Source organism: Indicator indicator, chromosome 1 (assembly GCF_027791375.1).
Source record: "Indicator indicator isolate 239-I01 chromosome 1, UM_Iind_1.1, whole genome shotgun sequence".
In the NCBI taxonomy this organism is placed as follows: Eukaryota; Metazoa; Chordata; class Aves; order Piciformes; family Indicatoridae; genus Indicator; species Indicator indicator.
In genome coordinates, this window is record NC_072010.1 from 662,942 (window position 1) to 683,512 (window position 20,571).

General features: G+C 50.6%; 1 protein-coding gene across 1 annotated transcript in view; it reads left to right on the forward strand.

Annotated features, from left to right (window-relative positions):
* FCHSD2 (FCH and double SH3 domains 2) overlaps positions 1 to 20,571 on the forward strand; it is a 244,621-nt gene that overhangs the window by 142,928 nt on the left and 81,122 nt on the right. The window contains exons 6-8 of the mRNA XM_054385172.1: positions 2,630 to 2,763; positions 4,433 to 4,487; positions 5,692 to 5,820. Of these exons, the coding sequence (XP_054241147.1) occupies positions 2,630 to 2,763; positions 4,433 to 4,487; positions 5,692 to 5,820 (318 nt within the window). The remainder of the gene's footprint in view (positions 1 to 2,629; positions 2,764 to 4,432; positions 4,488 to 5,691; positions 5,821 to 20,571) is intronic.

The window sequence follows — 20,571 nt, forward strand, 5'->3', positions numbered from 1 at the left end:
GGAGAAGTGTGAGGCCTGCACCTGGAGGGGAACACCAGGCAGCAGTACAGGTTAGGGGTTGACCTGCTGGAAAGCAGCTCCATGGAGAATCCTAGAATCAGTCAGGGCTGGAAGGGGCCACAAGGCTCAGCCAGTTCCAACCCCCCTGCCATGGCCAGGGACACCTCACACTACAGCAGGCTGCCCAGAGCCTCATCCAGCCTGGCTGCAAACACCTCCAGGGATGGAGCCTCAACCACCTCCCTGCACAACCCATTCCAGGCTCTCACCACTCTCATGGGGAAGAACTTCTTCCTCACATCCAGCCTGAATCTCCCCACTTCCAGCTTTATTCCATTCCCCCCAGTCCTCTCACTACCTGAGAGCCTAAAAAGTCCCTCCCCAGCTTTCTTGGAGCCCCCTTCAGATCCTGGAAGGCCACAAGAAGGTCACCTCAGAGCCTTCTCTTCTCCACACTGAACAGCCCCAGCTCTCTCAGTCTGTCCTCATAGGAGAGCAGCTCCAGCCCTCTGCTCATCCTGGTGGCCCTTCTCTGGACACCTTCCAGCATGTCCACAGCCCTCTTGGAACAGAGGCTCCAGAACTGGATGCAGTACTCCAGGTGGGGTCTCAGCAGAGCTGAGCAGAGGGGGAGAATCCCCTCCCTTGCCCTGCTGGCCACACTTCTCCTGATGCAGCCCAGGCTCTGCTTGGCTTTCTGGGCTGCAAGTGCACATTGACAGCTCCTGCTGAGCTTCTCATCCCCCAGCACCCCCAAGTCCCTCTCCTCAAGGACCTTGGAGTCCTGGTGGACACCAAGTTCTCCATGGGGCAGCAATGTGCACTGGTGGCCAAGAAGGCCAATGGCATCCTGGGGTGCATTAAGAAGAGTGTGGCCAGCAGGTCAAGGGAGATTCTCCTCACCCTCTGCTCTGCCCTGGTGAGAACACATCTGGAGAATTGTGTCCAGTTCTGGGCTCCCCAGTTACTTTTTTTCACCTCCAGTGGGTTGTATTTGGGTTATTCCCAGCTGTATTCCAATATTGCAACTGATTCTCTCATCCTCAGCTTTCAGAACTTTTATGCTTAATTTCATGGAGGGACAGAATCACAGAGTGCTTTGAGTTTCAAGAGACCTCTCAAGGTCGTTGAGTCCAAACCCCTGCAGTCCCTGCAACTAGAGCAGGTTGCTCAGAGTCCCAGGCAACCTGACCTACAGTGGTTCCAGGGATAGGACATCTCCCACCTCTCTGGGCAACCTGGGACAGGCTCTCACCACCTTCACCCTAACACATTTCTTCCTTCTCTCCAGTCTGAAGCTCCCTCATTTAGTTGGAACCATGACCCCTTGTCAACATGCCCTGATGAAAACTCTGTCCCCAGATTTCTTATACGTTCCTTGAAGTCCTAAAAGGCCACCAGAAGGTCTCCCTGGAGCCTTCTCTTCTCCAGGCTGAACACCCCCAACTCTCCCAGCCTGGCCTCCCAGCAGAGGGCTTCCAGCCCTCCCAGCATGGCTGTGGCCTCCTCTGGCCCTGCCCCAGCAGCTCCCTGGCTGTGCTGTGCTGAGGACTCCAGAGCTGCCCCAGCACTGCAGGTGGGGTCTGAGCAGAGCACAGCAGAGGGGCAGAATCCCCTCCCTGCCCCTGCTGCCCACACTGCTGGGGATCAGCCCAGGACAGGGCTGGCAGGGAAGGAATTAGGAAGGAATTTGGAAGGAAGGAGAGAAAGAGAGAAAGGGAGCAAGAAAGGAAAAGAGAAAGGAATGGAGAAATGGAGGGAAAAAGGAATGGAGAAGGGGAGGGAGGAAGGAAAAAGAAAGGAACAGAGGAAAGGAGGAAGAAAGGAAGAAAGAGAGGAAGGGAACAGAGAAACAAAGGGATAAAGGGAGGGAGATAAGGAGGGAAAAAGGAAGGGAGAAAGAAAGGAACAGAGGAAGGGAGGGAGAAAGGGAGGAAAAGCAGAAAGGAAGGGAACAGAGAAAGGGAGGGAGATAGGGAAGGAAAAGGGAAGGGAGAAAGGGACGAAGGAAGGGGAAAAGGGAAGGAGAAAGGAAGAGAGGAAGAGATGGAAAAAGAAAGGGAGAAAGGGTTGAAGAAAGGGAGAAGGAAAGGAACAGAGGAAGGGAGGGAGGAACAGAGGAGAAAGGAAGGGAGAAAGGGAGGAAGGAAGAGGAAAAGGGAGAGAGAAAGGAAGAGAGGAAGGGATGGAAAAAGGAAGGGAGAAAGGGATGAAGGAAGGAATAAAGGGATGACGGAAGGAATAAAGGGATGAAGAAAGGGAGATGGAAAGGAACAGAGGAAGGGAGGGAGCAAGGAAGGGAGAATGCAAGAGAGAAAGGAAGAAAAGAAGGAAAACAAAGAAAAGGAATGGGAGAAAAAAAGGAATAAAGAAAGGGAGAGAGAGTTGAAGTTTTGATCAGCTTTGAAGTAAAGACAAGCCATGAATAACTGAGAAGTGCCTTGCAGACTCTGTTGTTCCATACAGGCTATAATCAAGAGCAGTCAAATGCTGCTGCTGCTATTATTATTATTATTTAGATGCAAAAAAAAAAAAAAAACAACCCAAACCAAACCAACCTCCCCCCCCCCCCCCCTCCATGAACGTTTTGTTCCCTGACCTCTGTGTTGTGTTGTCTCTTCTTTTGCAGTGCGTGGAGCAGCTGACGAGGATCCAAGCTGAATTGCAAGAGACAGTCAAAGATTTAGCTAAAGGCAAAAAGAAATATTTTGAGACTGAGCAGATGGCTCAAGCAGTGCGGGAGAAAGCTGATATTGAGGCCAAGTATGTTTCCCTAAGAGCATATGGGGAAAGAATTGCCTGGGTGGGAAGCTGATTTCTGCCCCTATTAGCTGTTACACTGAGTGTGATTGAAGGAGGAAGGGAATTGCTTTCAGCAAGCTGCTGCCAGTTTTGTTTCCTTTTAGCTTGTGTACACTTTGGGAAGCTTCTCAAGGGTGCTCCTAGCCCTGAGAGGTAAAAAAATCTCACTCCCTGAGGCTGCTTTCTTGAGGAAGGGAGTTAAGCTAACTGCACAGGTTAGGAGGTGATCTGCTGGAGAGCAGCCCTGGGGAGAAGGAGCTGGGAGTGCTGGGGGAGAACAAATTATCCATGGGGCAGCAATGTGCCCTGGTGGCCAAGAAGGCCAATGGGATCCTGGGGTGCATTCGGAGTGTGGCCAGCAGATCCAGGAAGGTTCTCCTCCCCCTCTGCTCTGCCCTGCTGAGACCTCACCTGGAATATTGCATCCAGTTCTGGGCTCTCCCATTTCAGGGGGAACAGGGATCTACTGGAGAGAGTCCAAGGGAGGGCTCCAAGGATGCTGAAGGGTCTGGAGCCCTGCCTGGTGAGGAGAGGCTGAGAGCCCTGGGGGTGGTTAGTCTGGAGAGGATTTAATAAATGTTTATCAATATCTGAGGGCTGGGGGGTCAGGAGGGAGGGGACAGGCTCTGCTCAGCTGCACCCTGGGATAGGACAAGGGGCAATGGATGGAAACTCCAGCACAGGAGGTTCCACCTCACCATGGGGAGGAACTTCTTCACTGGGAGGGTGACAGAGCACTGGAACAGGCTGCCCAGAGAGGTTGTGGAGTCTCCTTCTCTGGAGGCTTTCCAGCCCCATCTGGATGTGTTCCTGTGTGACCTGTGCTGGATTCTATGGTCCTGCTCTGGCCAGGGGGGTTGGACTCAAAGATCTCCAGAGGTCTTTTCCAAGCCCTAACATCCTGTGGTCCTGTGAACTGCTGTCCTTTGGCATTTTCAAAGGGCAGTGGCACTCCTTTTGATCTTAAACTCTGCTTAGGTTCTTTGCTCTCCTCACACCTCAATTTGGTCACAGTCATAGAATGGTTTGAGTTGGAAGGGACCTTAAGGATCATCCAGTTCCACCCTCCCTGCCACGTGCAGTGACTAGACCCTTTATCCAAGTGGATTATTCAGATGAAAAGGGAATTATAAAATAAAGATGTTTCACCTTAGGACTTGATAATTCATAGATGCATTGAATGATTTAGGTTGGAAGGGACCTTAAAGGTCATCTAGTTCCAACTCCATGAGCAAGGACACCTTCCACCAGCTCAGGTTGCTCAAGGCTTCATCCAACCTGGCATTGAAGACCTCCAGGGAGGAGGCATCCACACCCTCCCTGGGCAGCCTGTTCCAGTTTCTCACCACCCTCACTGCCAAGAATTTCTTCCTCATCTCCAGTCTCAATCTCCCCTCTTCCAGCTTCAATCCATTTTTCCTTATCCTATCACTGCAAGCCCTTGTCAAAAGTCCCTCCCCAGCTCTCCAGTAGCCCCCTTCAGGTCCCGTCCAACTCTGATTCTATGAATTCAGGCATGAAAAGTTATTTAGATTAAAATGTTGCAGAAGTGTTTATCATGTGCTACACAAGGCTATAAAGGAAAGGCATAAGATACTAAACTCTTTGTTTGTTTGTTTGTTTGTTTCAGGTCCAAACTTAGTCTTTTTCAGTCCAGAATAAGCTTGCAGAAGGCAAGTGTAAAGGTGAGTAGGAAAAAAAAAACCCTTCATGTTCATTCTAATCATGACTGCAGCTCATTTCATGAGGCATCTCAGCAAGGTTGTCTGGAATCCAGAGGTGAGTGGCATTTTGGAAGATAGTTTGGTAGGAGAAGTGATTAAGAGAGCAGTCAAAATGTAGAATTCCACCTGGCCCAAAGTGACCAGGAGGCTTTTTTCCTACTGGCAACTGCCCCTTGGTGACTGCACGTGAAAATACAGCTGTGTGAGACTAGAATACATTAAAAGTCCTCTTTAATGTGCTCAAAACTCTTAATATTATTAATTCCTTCAAGTTTTGAACTCTATTAATACATATATTCAATAAGGACAAGTGCAAGGTCCTGCCTCTGGGGAGAAACAACAGCAGGCACCAGGACAGGTTAGAGGCTGCCCTGCTGGAGAGCAGCTCCACAGAGAAAGACCTTGGAGTGCTGGGGGGCAGCAAGTTCTGCATGGGACAGCAATGTGCCCTTGTGGCCAAGAGAGCCAATGGCATCCTGGGGGGCAGCAAGAAAAGTGTGGGCAGCAGGGCTGGGGAGGTTCTGCTCCCCCTCTGCTCTGCTCTGCCCTGCTGAGAGCACAGCTGCAATCCTGTGTCCAGTTTGGGGCTCCCCAGTTGAAGAGAGACAGAGAGCTGCTGGAGAGAGTCCAAGGGAGAGGCAGGAGGATGCTTAGGGGACTTGAGCATCTCCCCTGGGAAGAGAGGCTGAGAGGCCTGGGGCTGTTTAGTGTGGAGAAGAGAAGGCTGAGAGGGGATCTGATCAATGTCTCTCAATGTGTGAGGGGTGGGTGTCAAGGGGAGGGGGCCAGGCTCTTGTGGGTGCTGCACAGTGATAAGCCAAGGAACAATGGAGACAAACTTGAACAGAGAAGGTTTCAGCTCAACAGGAGGAGAAACTTCTTTGGTGTGAGGGTGACAGAGCCCTGGAGCAGGCTGCCCAGGGGGGTTGTGGAGTCTCCTTCTCTGGAGCCTTTCCAACCCCAGCTGGATGCATTCCTGTGCAGACTCCCCTGGGTGATGCTGCTCTGGCAGGGGGGTTGGACCTGATGATCTCTGCAGGTCCCTTCCAACCTCCACTGTTCTGTGAAGCTGTGATATACCCACCTGCTAATTAATTATTAATACCTAGTTGGTCACTGCACTTCTCATGAGGACCTCTCTCTGAACTCCCACTTCTTGTTGCAGTTAAAAGCAAGACGCTCCGAGTGCAACTCCAAGGCCATCCACGCACGGAACGATTACCTTCTGACTCTGGCAGCTGCTAATGCACACCAGGATCGTTACTATCAAACAGACTTAGTGAACATTATGAAGGTAAGGAGCTGGGAAGTGGGAAAATCTGGAAAGCAGGATGAATGGAGAACAAAATCTTGGCTTGCTCGGCAACAGCAGCGGTGACTTCTCCAGTCTGCTGCGGTAGATCAGGGCACAGGGCAGTGGATTGGTCCTGGAGGAGGCTACAAGATAGAATCATAGAATCAGAGAATCCTAGAATCAGTCAGGGTTGGAAGGGACCACAAGGATCAGTCAGTTCCAACCCCCCTGCCATGGCCAGGGACACCTCACACTGCATCAGGCTGGCCAGAGCCACCTCCAGCCTGTCTGCAAACACCTCCAGGGATGGAGCCTCAACCACCTCCCTGCACAACCCATTCCAGGCTCTCACCACTCTCATGGGGAAGAACTTCTTCCTCGTGTCCAGCCTGAATCTCCCCACTTCCAGCTTTATTCCATTCCCCCCAGTCCTGTCACTACCTGAAACCCTAAAAAGTCCCTCCCCAGCTTTCTTGGAGCCCCCTTCAGATCCTGGAAGGCCACAAGAAGGTCACCTCAGAGCCTTCTCTTCTCCAGACTGAACAGCCCCAACTCTCTCAGTCTGTCCTCAGAGCAGAGCAGCTCCAGCCCTCTGCTCATCCTGGTGGCCCTTCTCTGGACACCTTCCAGCATGTCCATAGCCCTCTTGGAACAGAGGCTCCAGAACTGGATGCAGTACTCCAGGTGGGGTCTCAGCAGAGCTGAGCAGAGGGGGAGAATCACCTCCCTTGCCCTGCTGGCCACACTTCTCTTGCTGCAGCCCAGGCTCTGCTTGGCTTTCTGGGCTGCAAGAGCTTCTCATCCCCCAGCACCCCCAAATCCCTCTCCTCAGGGCTGCTTTCTAGGCAGTCACTGCTTGGTAGCAGTTTGGGACACTGTCCCTACGTGATTTCCTGGTCAGCAAATTGGGAAAGTACAGACTTAAGAGGTAGACCACTGGAAACACCTGGATGGTGGCACTCAGAGAGTTGCAGTCAGTGGCTCAATGCCCAAATGGAGACCAGAGACAAGTGCTGTCCCTCAGGGGTTGGTAGTGGCACCAGTGCTGCTTAACATCTGTGTCAGTGACACAGACACTGGGATTGAGGCACCCTCAGCAAGTTTGTGGGTGACACCAAGCTGTGTGGTGTTGCTGACACTCTGATGGAAGGAAGGGATCCATCCAGAGGGACTGGGACAGGCTGCAGAGCTGTGCCCAAGATAACCTCATGAAGTTCAACAAGGCCAAATGGAAGGTCCTGCACCTACACTGGCGCAATGCCAAGCACAAATCCAGGCTGGGTAGGAAGTGGCTCCAGAGCAGCCTTGAGAAGGCCTTGGAGGTGTCAGTTGGTGACAGAGTCCCCAGGAGCCAGCACTGGTCCCTGGCAGCCCAGCAGGCAGCTGTGTGCTGAGCTGCATCCAGAGCAGGGAGAGCAGCAGCACAGGGAGGGGATTCTGCCCCTCTGCTCTGCTCTGCTCAGACCCCACCTGCAGCACTACATTCAGGTTCAGGTTTGGAGCCCACAACACAAGAAGGACCTGGAGCTGTTGGAGAGGGTCCAGAGAGGGTCCATGAAGATGATCAGAGGGCAGGAGAACCACTCCTGTGATGACAAGCTGTTCAGCCTGGAGAAGAGAAGGCTCCAGGGAGACCTTAGAGCTGCTTTTCAATGTCTGAAGGGGACCTACAGGAAGGCTGGGGAGGGACTTAGCAGGGCCTGGGGTGATAGGACAAGGGGCAATGGTTTGAAACTGGAGCAGGGCAGATTTAGGTTGGACATTAGGAGAAGTTCATCACAATGAAAGTGATGAGGTCCTGGAACATGTTGCAGAGGGATGTGGTTGAGGCCCCATCCCTGGAGACATTCAAGATCAGACTTGATGTGGCCCTGAGCAGCCTGATCGAGTTGGAGGTGTCCCTGCTGAGTGCAGGGGGGTTGGACAAGATGACCTTGGAGGGTCCCTTCCAACCCAATGCAATCTGGGGATCTGTCAACAAGGGATTAAAACCTGCCCTCACCCAGCTCAAGTGCCTCATGGAAGAGTGTGAGAGACAAATTTTGATCACCCTTAGAACGAAAGAACTCTGACAGCCTCGATCTGCACCAGTGGGGACAGTCCCACTTGAGTGCTTTCAGCACCAGCACTACAAACAGATTCTGCTCCAAGTAGCAAAAAGGTTAACACAGATTAGGTTCCTAAAGGTTCCAAGCCTTTAACAGGGACTTGTAGTGGTAGGATGAGTGGCCATGGCTTTGAGCTGGAAGAGGGGAGATTTAGATTGGTGATTAGGAAGACTTGACAGTGAGGGTGAGGAGACACTGGAACAGGTTGCCCAGGGAGGTTGTGGATGTCCCCTCCCTGGAGGTGTTCAAGGCCAGGTTGGATGAGGTGTCATTGCCCATGGATGATCTTTAATGTCCCTTCCAGCCCAAACCAGTGCATAAATCTATGAATTATCAAGCCCCAAGGTGAATCATCTTCATTTTATACTTTTTATCTGAATAATCCACTTGGATAAAGGAACTGAGTCTGTCAAACTAAATCATTTCTTTTCCTGCTGTTGTTGACCTTAAGTAAACTGGAGATTTTTTTTATTCAGCTGTTCAGCAGCATATCCCATAATATTTATTTTTTTTTTAACCCAATTATCTGATCAGAGCATTTCCTTATGGCTGTGATTAATGATAAGAGAATCCTTTAATATCTTGGCTTCACGCTCGGAGTTTCCGAGCAGCAAACCAGCATCGAAGGTGGCAGCTTGCCAAAGTGCAGCCAAGAGGAGACACTTGAACTCCAGGGAGAAGTGACACACTTACAAAGTTCAACTGCTCACAGGTTCAGTCACAGAATCACAGAATGGCCTAGCATGGAAGGCACCTCAGGGATCATCTCCTCCAACCTCCACACCATGCCCAGGGACACCTCTCAGCCAGACTCAGCTGCTCAAGGCCTCATCCAGCCTGGCCCTGAGCACCCCCAGGCAGGAGGCAGCCACAGCCTCCCTGGGCAGCCTGTGCCAGACTCTCACCTCCCTCCTGCTGCAGAACTTCTTCCTCAGCTCCAGTCTAACCCTGCTCTGCCTCAGCTTCAAACCCTTCCCCCTTGGCCTGGCTCTAGACTCCCTTAGCCAAAGTCTCTCTGCAGCCTTCCTGCAGGATCCCTTCAGCTCTTGCAAGGCAGCTCTGAGGTCCCCCTGGAGCCTTCTCTTCTGCAGGCTGAACACCCCCAGCTCCCTCAGCCTGTGCTCAGAGCAGAGCTGCTGCAGCCCTTGGCTCATCTTTGTGGCCTCCTCTGGCCTCCCTGCAGCAGCTCTGTGTCCTTCTTGTGCTGGGGACAGCAGAGCTGGAGGCAGGATTGGAGGTGGGCTGTGAGCAGAGCAGAGCCAAGGGGCAGAATCCCCTCTGCTGCCCTGCTGCCCACACTCCTCTGGCTGCAGCCCAGCACACAGCTGCCTGAGGGCTGCAGGAGGGCACTGCTGGCTCCTGGGGAGCTGCTCAGCACCCAGCACCCCCAAGTCTCTTTCTTCAGGGCTGCTCTCACCCCACTCTGCACCCAGCCTGGAGTTGTGCCTGGGGTTGCCCCAATCCCCTACTTTATTGCTCACTATTCCTTTAACTTAGTTGCAGATAAAATGCAAACTTGGTCATTTAAGGCTCATGAGGTTATGTTTCCCAGATTGACATTTCCAGAGTTGATGGAAAATTGCTGTCTGCAAACTATTTCCAAGTGATGGCATCAAGCATGGCAGCTTAGGAGCCTGGAATCTGCATTTGAAAATCTCTTTTATTGAAGCACTGTCACTGTGGTAGAACAAATCACTGCCTTTGCAGCATGATTTGCATACTGGGGTCAAAAAACAAAAACCAGCCTTGAAATGAAAAGGAGGTAACTGAAGTAGGAGATGAGAGGACCCAAGAGGCCCTCCAAGGGATTCCTGTGGATAATTCCATTGTGTCTTGACTAAGTTAATCACTCCTCCACCAACAGGCAGAGGACACTAAATTGGGTGGGATGTTGATCTGCTGGAGGGTAGGAAGGCTCTGCAGAGGGATCTGGCCAGGCTGGGTCCATGGACTGAGGTCAGTTATCACAGTCTCACAGTGTATCAGAGGCTGGAAGGGACCTCCAGAGATCATCAGGTCCAAGCCCCCTGCCAGAGCAGCATCACCCAGGGGAGTCTGCACAGGAATGCATCCAGCTGGGGTTGGAAAGGCTCCAGAGAAGGAGACTCCACAACCCCCCTGGGCAGCCTGCTCCAGGGCTCTGTCACCCTCACACCAAAGAAGTTTCTCCTCCTGTTGAGCTGAAACCTTCTCTGTTCAAGTTTGTCTCCATTGTTCCTTGGCTTATCACTGTGCAGCACCCACAAGAGCCTGGCCCCCTCCCCTTGACACCCACCCCTCACACATTGAGAGACATTGATCAGATCCCCTCTCAGCCTTCTCTTCTCCACACTAAACAGCCCCAGGCCTCTCAGCCTCTCTTCCCAGGGGAGATGCTCAAGTCCCCTAAGCATCCTCCTGCCTCTCCCTTGGACTCTCTCCAGCAGCTCTCTGTCTCTCTGGAACTGGGGAGCCCCAAACTGGACACAGGATTGCAGCTGTGCTCTCAGCAGGGCAGAGCAGAGAGGTAGAAGACCTTCCCTAGCCCTGCTGGGCACCTTTCTTGATACATCTCAGGATCCCATTGGCTCTCTTGGCCACAGGAGCACATTGTTGTTCCATGCAGAACTTGCTGTCCACCAGCACTCCAGTTGCATGAGGGTCAGCAAAGCCAAGTGCTGGGTCTCACACATGGGTCACAACAACCCCTGAAGATGAGCCAGCAGTGTACCCAGGTGGCCAGAGAGACCACCATCAGCCTGGCCTGGATCAGCAGGAGTAGGGAAGTGATTGTCCCCCTGAGCTTCATACTGGTGAGGCTGCACCTGGAATCCTGAATTCATTCAGTTTTGGTCCCCTCACTCCAAGAAGGACATTGATGAGCTGGGGCAGGTCCAGAGAAGAGCAGCAAATCTGGGGAAGGGTCTGGAGAACAGGGCTGGTGAGGAGCAGCTGAGGGAGCTGGGGGTGTTGAGCCTGGAGAAGAGGAGGCTGAGGGGAGACCTCATTGCTCTCCACAACTCCCTGAATAGAGGTTGGAGTGAGGTGGGAGTTGGCCTCTTCTCCCTATTATCAGGTGGTGGAACAGCAGGAAATTGTGCCAGGGGAGGCTTAGGTTGGAGATGAGGAAAAATTTCATTGCTGCCAGAGTGGTCAGGGATTGGAAGAGGCTGCTCAGGGAGGTGGTGGAGTCCCCATGCCTGGAGGTGTTCAAGAAATCTGTGGAGATGGCACTTGGGGCCATGGTTTAAGGGCCATGATGGTGTTGGGTTGAAGGTTGAACTCAATGACCAAATAGGTCTTTTCCAACCAGAACAATTCCATGACTCTAATATTTCTGTGCCTCTTAAGCATAAATCACAACCTGTTACAAATTCAGTGCTGTGCCTTCCTGGAAGGCTAAATCCAGTGTAGGTTGATAGTCCTGGGGGCAACACCTCTGCCTCTGCTCTGTGTGGTTGTGCTTTTCTGTTAGCAAACAAACCATCAATATTTGAGCTGAGTAAAGGTTCAGTGTATGGAAATGCCTCTGAAGTATTTATTTCCTTCTGATACTGGAGATAAAGTCATTAAGTGATGCTTACATAAGAGAATTCCATACTTTCATGCATGGTTGGCTGTCATCACTTAATGCTCTTACTTGGAAGTTGTGCCAGAAGTGAATTTAAGGGAGGAAAACAAACAGGAAGGACATTTGAAATGGTAAGAAAATGAGCAGATGGCAGGTGAAATGTTGGCTGCTGGGATGGGATATAAATACCCCAGGGAGGAGGTGGAGTCACCATCCTTGGAGGTGTCAGTTGGTGACAGAGTCCCCAGGAGCCAGCACTGGTCCCTGGCAGCCCAGCAGGCAGCTGTGTGCTGAGCTGCATCCAGAGCAGGGAGAGCAGCAGCACAGGGAGGGGATTCTGCCCTCTGCTCTGCTCTGCTCTGCTCAGACCCCACCTGCAGCACTCCAGCCATTCTGGTGCCCCCATGGGACATGGAACTACTGGAGAGGGTCCAGAGGAAGCCATGAAGATGATCTCTCTGACTCCACTACCTCCCTGGGCAGCCTTGACAGGGTTTGAAAATCCTTCTAGGGAAGAAAGGGATGATGTTCTTCATCAGACTGCTGAAGCAGGTCCAGAGGAGGCCAGGAAGATGATCAGAGGGCTGGAGAACTTCTCCTATGGGGACAGGCTGAGGGAGCTGGGATTGTTCAACCTGGAGAAGGGAAAGCTCCAGGGATGCCTTAGAGCAGCCTTTCAGTACCTGAAGGAGGCTACAGGAGAGCTGGGGAGGGACTTTTGCCAAGGGCTGGGGGTGACAGGATGAGAGGGAATGTATTGAAGCTGGAAGAGGAGAGATTGAGCCTAGACATTAGGAAGAAATTCTTGGCAGTGAGGGTGAGGAGACACTGGAACAGGTTGCCCAGGAAGGCTGTGGATGCTCCCTCCCTGGAGGTGTCCAAGACCAGGCTGGATGAGGCCTTGAGCAAGCTGGGCTGGGGGGAGGTGTCCCTGCCCATGGTGGGGAGGTTGGAACTGGGTGATCTTTAAGGTCCCTTCCAATAACTTTATGAATCTACAAAAGCCAGGTGGATGTGGTGCTGAGGGTTGTGGTTTAGTGGTAGTAGCTTAGGAGTAGTGGTGGAATTGTGAGCTCTAGGCAGGAGGTTGGACTTGATGATCTCAAAGGTCTCTTCCAACCTCCACAGTTGTACAATGCTGTGCTCTCAGGGCTGCAATTTAAGGTTAGAGTGGATGATCTTGAAGGTCTCTTCCAGCTGAAGATATCCTGTGGCTCTGTGTGTGTTGCACACTGAGCTAAGGCAACTCCTTCATCCCTTTGGAGTTTCCATCAGCATTTATGTCTTTTAGGTGGTGCCTTCTCTCTGGGACACCTGGCATCTCAGGAATGAGGTTTTAATTGTTAGTTCCATAAAACCTGAAAGTAGAAGCCATTAAATTGTTTTTGACTGAAAAAATACAATAATGGAAGGGAAAGTCATGCTGGTGCCATTTCTGTTGTCCACAGATGTTGTGCTGGAGCACCTCTGCTATGAGGATAGGCTGAGGGAGCTGGGGTTGTTCAGCCTGGAGAAGAGAAGGCTCCAGGAAGACCTTCTGGTGGCCTTTCAGTACTTAAAGGGGTCAGGAAGAAACCTGGATACAGACTTTGGAGCAGGGCCTGTTGGGAATAGGACAAGGGGTGATGGTTTGAACTAAATGGGGGAGGTTCAGACTGGAGAGAAGGAAGAAATTTTGTATGGTGAAGGTGGTGAGAGCCTGTCCCAGAGTTGCCCAGAGAGGTGAGAGATGCCTGATACCTGGGGGAAAAAAAATAAACCAACCTCAGTGCCAAAACCAAAAAAAGGCAAGAAATTAATCCAAATCTTGAAAAGGGCTCCAGGAGGTGCCCTGTGAATTAGAGCTGAAGCAATCCATTGCCCTTCCCTGAGTGCACAGAGTCTGGGTTGGAAGGGACCTCCAAAGCTCATCCAGTCCAACCCCCTCTGCACTCAGCAGGGACATCCCCAACTAGATCAGGTTGCCCACAGCCCTCTCCAGCCTCACCTTGACTATCTCCAGGGATGGGACCTCAGCCACCTCCCTGGGCAACCTGTGCCAGTGTTCCACCACCCTCCTGCTGCACAACAGTGCAGTAAGGAATAGAGCCAGGTCACCTGCAGCAAGATATGGCACAGGGGAGACAATCAAGATGATTGTTTCCAGAGGGAAAGCATCCTTCCCAAAGAGATCTAGGAGCCAGTAGGTCTGGGGAGCAGGGTGATTCATCTGATAAAACATCTCCAGGAGCTCTCAACAAACATCCCACCCAGTCTCTGCTTATGTCAGAGGACAATATTAAGGTAGGGCAGTGAGGGTTTGCTCCTAGATTGCTATCTCCTGAAGAGCTGGAGAAGATGTGGGATTAAAGTAAATCTTTAGGGGCTGTGAGGGAAGGAGTTCTGCAGGTAAGGGCTTAGTTTCTGTCTTACCTTCATCAATGTGTGTGGGAACCATGGTGTTCAACACAGTGAGAAAAAGATTGGTTTAGGTAGCATTATGTGTGGCCAGCAGGGCAAGGAGGATTCTCCTCCCTCTCTACCTTGTCCTGTGGAGGCCACACCTGGAGTACTGTGTCCAGTTCTTGGCTCCCCAGTTCAAGAGGGACAGGGAAATACTGGAGAGTGTCCAGCAGAGGCTACAAGGATGCTGAAGGGACTGGAACATCTGTGTGATGAGGAGAGGCTGAGAGCCCTGGGACTGTTTAGCCTGGAGAAGAGAAGGCTGAGAGGAGATCTGATCAATGTCTATCAGTATCTGAGGGGTGGGTGTCAAGAAGGGGCCAGGCTCTTTTCAGTGGTGCTCTGTGATAGTACAAGTGGCAATGGGCACAAACTGCAACCCTGGAAGCTCCACTTCAACATGAGGAGAAAATTCTTTGGTGTGAGGGTGCTGGAGGCCTGGAGCAGGCTGCCCAGGGAGGTTGTGGAGCCTCCTTCTCTGGAGAGCTTCCAACCCCACCTGGCCATTGTGCTCCTGGGCAGGCTGCTGTGGGGGCCCTGCTTTAGCAGAGATGGATTGGACTGGATGCTCTCCAGAGGTCCCTTCCAGTCCCCACCATGCTGGGATTCTGTGAATTTATCTCTGGACATAACAACATTGTTGCCACAAGCCTGAGCTCTGTGTTTCTGGAGTCAAATTAACCCCAAAGCCATCCACTGAAGGGAGGTTGTAGCCAGGTGGGGATTGGTCTCTTCTCTCAGGAAACCAGGGACAAAACAAGAGGACACAGTCTCAAGCTGTGCCAGGGGAGGTTTGGGCTGGATGTGAGGAAGCAATTCTTCCCAGAAAGAGAGATTGGCCCTTGGGATGTGCTGCCCAGGGAGGTGGTGGAGTCACCATCCCTGGAAGTGTTTAAAATAAGCCTGGCTGAGGCACTCAGTGCCATTGTTTAGTTGATTGGGTGGTGTTGGGTGAGAGGTTGGACTTGATGATCTCAAAAGTCTTTTCCACCCTGCTTAATTCTGTGATTCTGTGACTGAAAGCACCAAACTATTTTATTCTTTGCCAGTTTCCTGCCAAGCTGCCTTAGGAGCAGATGCCATCAGCAGCTGATTGCTGAGACAGAGTCTGCAAACCCTTCCAAGCAGGAGTGGTGATAGAGCCTTCAAACCCTTTCAAGCATGAGTGGTGTGCTTGGTGCTCAGGCATCTGCCAGAAGTATGAGCTGAGGTCAGAAGGAAGGGTGAGAGGGTGGTTGAAGTGAATTCAGGGCTGGTTTGGTAGCTGGCATTTTGGAAACTTTATTATCACTGCATTGAAATTATTTCCTCCTGCTCTGCTCACTGAAGTTCCTCTCGTGAGCCACCTCTGAAGATGACTTTTATGAAGTGACTTGGAATGAGGAAACACTGACCTGAAAAATAACAACAAGAAAAGAGGTGTCATGAAAATTTGAAACATTTCTTGGCTTATTCTTAGGGACAAGAGAGAAGTAAAACTTGAACTGATTTCAGAGTCTGGACTTCTGTAGATGACCTGAGAGTCAGCTCAGCACTTGGAGACCTTCTTCATTCTGAGCAGTAGCTAAAGGGTGAGGAACAAGAGGATGGGGCCAGGCTCTTTTCAGTGGTGCCCAGGGACAGGACAAGGGGCAGTGGGCACAAACTGCAACCCAGGAGGTTCAATCTGAACACAGGAAGACATCCAGGTGGCTTTGGAATGTCTCCAGGGTAGGAGACTCCACAACCTCTCTGGGCAGCCTGCTCCAGGGCTTTGTCACCTTCACAGTGAAAAAGTTTTTCCTTATGTTCCTGTGGAACCTCTTCTGCTCCAGCTTGCCCCCACTGCCCCTTGTCCTATCACTGGACATCCCTGAGCAGAGCCTGGCTCCATCCCTGCACATCTTTATCAACAGCAATGAGGTCACCCCTCAGGCTCCTCTGCTCCCAGCTGCAGAGCCCTCAACTCCCTCAGCCTGTCCTCACAGGGAGATGTTCCACTGCCTGCAGCAGCTTCGTGGTTCTGAGCTGGACTCTCCAAGCAGCTCATTGAGGTCCTTCTTGAGCTGAAGGGTCCAGAACTGAACACAATATTCCAGATGTGTGCAGATTATTTCAAAGGTAGTTTAGAGAGTTAGGTCATCACTAGAGCTTCATGGTTGGTGTCAAACATCCAGTCCCCTTTGCAGCTAAACACTCCTTAAGGATCCTGACTGGTATCCTAAAAAAATACCCAAGCCCAAAAGGAAACCAAACCATGCATCTGGCAACCAAATGTGACCTCAGAGCTGGGGAGCTGCTCAGAATGATGACTGAAAGGAGGTTGTGGAGAGGTTGGTGCTGGTCTCTTCTCCCAGGTAATTAGTGATGGAACAAGAGGGAATGGCCTCAAGCTGTGACTGGGGAGGTTTAGACTGGACAGTAGGAAACATTTTTTCCCAGCAAGAGTGGTGAGGCACTGGAATGTGGTGGGCAGGGAGGTGGTGGAGTCCCCAAGCCTGGCTGTGTTTGAAGGTGGTTTGGATGTGGTGCTTGGGGCTCTGGTTTCAGGGTGAGCCTTGCAGAGAAGGGTTCTGGGTTGGACTTGGTGACCCTGAGGCTCTTGTCCACCCTGTGATTTCTTATGGACAGTGAAAAATTCTCCATAGGGTGGCAAGCAGCAGCAGGTTTTCCTAAACCATGGAATCATAGAATGGTTTGGATTGGAAGAAACTTCCAGAGGTCATCTTGTCCAAGCCCCCTGCAGTCAGCAGGGACATCCCCAACTACATCAAGTTGCCCAGAGCCCCATCAAGCCTGACCTTGAATGTCTCCAGGGATGGGGCCTTCACCATCCCCCCTGGGCAACCTGTTCCAGTGTTCCACCACCCTCCTGGGGCAGAACTTCTTCTAAATGAAGCTCTCTGGTGGCTTTGTTGTTTTGTTTTATTTTATTTTATTTTATTTATTTTATTTTATTTTATTTTATTTTATTTTATTTTATTTTATTTTGTTTTATTTTACTTTATTGTATTTTACTTTATTTTATTTCACTTTATTTTATTTCACTTTATTTTATTTTACTTCATTTTATTTTATTTTACTTTATTTTACTTTATTTTATTTCACTTTATTTTCTTTGTATTTTATTGTGCTTTATTTTATTTTACTTTATTTTACTTTATTTTGTTTTACTTTATTTTACTTCATTTTATTTTATTTCACTTTATTTTATTTTCTTTGTATTTTACTGTGCTTTATTTTTTCTTGATTTTGTTTTGTTTAATTATTATTATTGCTATTAATGTTGTTAATAATTTTATTAATGTTATAATAATGTTAATAACATTGTTCATAATTTATTAATGTTATAATAATGTTAATAACATTGTTAATAATTTTATTGATGTTAATAATAATGTTACTAACATTGTTATTAATAATAGTAATTAGAATGATAGCAATAATTTCACAAATCTTGTGAGGAGCTGCTGAGGGAACTGGAATTCATCAGCCTGGAGAAAAGGAGGCTCAGGGGAGACCTTCTTGCTCTCTACAGCTCCCTGAAAGGAGGTTGAAATGAGTTGAGCTTGGGCTCTTCTCCCAAGGAACAAGTGACAGGTCAAGAAGAAGTGGCCTCAAGGTGCACCAGAGGAGGTTTAGGTTGGATGTGAGGAACAATTTCTTCCCCTTGAGGGTTGTCAAGCCCTGGTCCAAGGAGATGGTGGAGTCCCCATCCCTGGAGGGACTGAGAAGCTGAGTGGATGCAGTGCTGAAACAGGGCTGGGAGTGACAGGATGAGAGGGAATGGATTGAAGCTGGAAAAGGGGAGATTGAGACTGGAGATGAGGAAGAAATTCTTTGCAGTGAAGGTGGGGAGACACTGGAACAGGTTGCCCAGGGAGGTTGTGGATGTCCCCTCCTTGGAGGTGTTCAAGACCAAGTTGGATGAGGCCTTGGGAAGCCTGAGCTGGTGGAAGGTGTCCCTTACCCATGGCAGGGGAGGTGGAAGTGGATGACCTTTAAGGTCCCTTCCAGCCCAACTCATTCTGTGAGTCAACAACTCTATGAACATTAACTCAACACCCCCGTGGCCATCAAACCATGTCCCCAGGTGCCATGGCCACACCATTCCTGAACACCTCCAGGGATGGGGACTCCACCACCTCCCTGGGCAGCCTGTTCCAAGCCTCTGACCACTCATGCAGCAAAGAAATTTTTCCTCATCTCCAACTCTTTCTGGCCAGAAATTTCATCACTGTAAGAAATCATTTTACATCCAGGTTATTGTTCTAATGCTTTTTGAGATGCTTTAGAAGCAGCCAGGGAGTTATTTGTCTAAAATTGGAGAGTTTGGGCCCAAAACAACAAAGAAAACCTAAAGATAAAATAATTCTGAAGTCATAGAATTACAGAATTGTCAGGGTTGGAAGGGACCTCAAGGATGATCCACTTCCAACCTCCCTGCCATGGGAGCACACACCAGAGCAGGTTGCTCAGAGCCACATCCAGCCTGGCTGCAAACACCTCCAGGGATGAGGCTTCCACCAGCTCCCTGGGGAACCTGTGCCAGGCTCTCACCACCCTCATGGGGAAGAACTTCTTCCTAATGTCTAATCTAAATCTCCCCTCCTCTAGCTTGGATCCATCCCCCCAGTCCTGTCACTCTGTGACGACCTCAAAAGTCCCTCCCCAGCTTTCCTGCAGCCCCCTTCAGATCCTGGAAGGCCACAAGAAGGTCTCCTCAGAGCCTTCTCTTCTCCAGACTGAACACCCCCAACTCTCTCAGTCTGTCCTCACAGGAGAAGAGCTCAAGTCCCTCAAGTCACAAGAGGTTTCCATGGTCTTCTATAAATCTCTTTCATCAAGTCAGCACTAACTATTCTTTTAAGATCCTCTAAATGCTCCCTTGAAAATGCAGAGGGAATTTTTGGAACCATTGTTTCACTTCCCCTTCTTGTCAGCTGCAAGCCACAAGCATGTTTCATGTCAGTGAAGGCAGCCATGGGTTGCTTTAGCTCCAGGATCAGATGGGCTCAGCAGCTTGGCCTCACAGCTGGTCCATGAGCAGGCAGAGCTGTCTCATCTTCATTCCTGTCAATGGAAGATGAGTGAATCAGAGAATCACAGAATGGTTTGGGCTGGAAGGGACCTCCAAAGCTCATCCAGTCCAACCCCCTCTGCACTCAGCAGGGACATCCCCAACTAGATCAGGTTGCCCACAGCCCTCTCCAGCCTCATAGAATCATAGAATCCTAGAATCAGTCAGGGTTGGAAGGGACCACAAGGCTCAGCCAGTTCCAACCCCCCTGCCATGGGCAGGGACACCTCACACTACAGCAGGCTGGCCAGAGCCTCATCCAGCCTGGCTGCAAACACCTCCAGGGATGGAGCCTCAACCACCTCCCTGGACAACCTGTTCCAATTCTTCCACCACCCTCCTGGTGCAGAACTTCTTCCTCACATCCAATCTAAATCTGCTCTGCTCTCCTTTGAAGCCATTGCCTCTCCTCCTGTCCCTGCAGGCCTTTGCAAACAGTCTCTCTGCAGCCTTCTTGGAGCCTCCTTCAGGTACTGGGAGGGAGGCTGTTGCCCAGCACATAGAATCATAGAATCATTCAGGTTGGAAAAGACCCTTGAGATCATGAGGTCCAACCATTAACCCAACTCTTCCAGGTTCACCCTGGCTAAGGCCCCCAGAGAACATGGAACCACAGAAGCACCTCCATGGCCATTGAACCATGTCCCAAAGTGCCATGGCCACACAGTTTTTCAACACCTCCAGGGATGGTGACTCCACCACCTCCCTGGGCAGCCTGTTCCACTGCTTGACCACTCTTGCAGTGAAAAAATGTTTCTTAATGTCCATCCTAAACCTCCCCTGGTGCAGCTTGAGTCCCTTCCCTCTTGCTCTATCCCTAATTCCCTGTAGAAGAGACCAGCACCAACCTCTCTGTATTGTCCTTTCAGGTTGTGGTAGAGAGCAATGAGGTCTCCTCTCATCCTCCTCTTCAAACTCAACAGTCCCAGTGCCCTCAGTTGCTCTTCATCCTTCTGTAGGGCCCTTCACCAGCTTGGTTGCATGATAGGAGTGTTCCAGAAGATGCTCATTGCAGACACCCCCTTGGTTTCTCTTCCTGGGACATCAGTCTGTGTGCAAAGGTGCAGAGAAATCCTTGGGGGAATGAACTCCATTCATAAAATCCTATTTGTGGTGTGATGGGAGAGACTGGGATCTGCTGGAGAGAGTCCAGGGGAGGCTGGGAAGATGCTTGAAGCAGCTCTGTGTGGAGCAAAGGCTGAGAGCCCTTGGGCTGGGAGCCTGCAGAAGAGCAGCCCCAGAGGGGAGCTGAGCAAGGGGGGTCAAGAGGCTGGGGCTGGCATCTGCTGAGTGGTGCCCAGGGACAGGCCAAGGGGCAAGGGGCTCAAACTGGAACTCAGGAGGTTACATCTGAACATGAGGAGAAACTTCTTCACTTTGAGGGTGCTAAAGACATAGCCCAGGAGTCTCCTTCTCTGGAGAGATTCCAAACCCCACCTGGCCAGGATCCTGTTGAATCTGCTGTGGGTGCCCTGCTTTAGCAGAGGGGTTGGACTGGATGATCTCCAGAGGTTCCTTCCAACCCTCACCATGCTGGGATTCTGTGGTCATGCATCCACATAAATTATTTCACAATGAGTAGTAAATTGTGC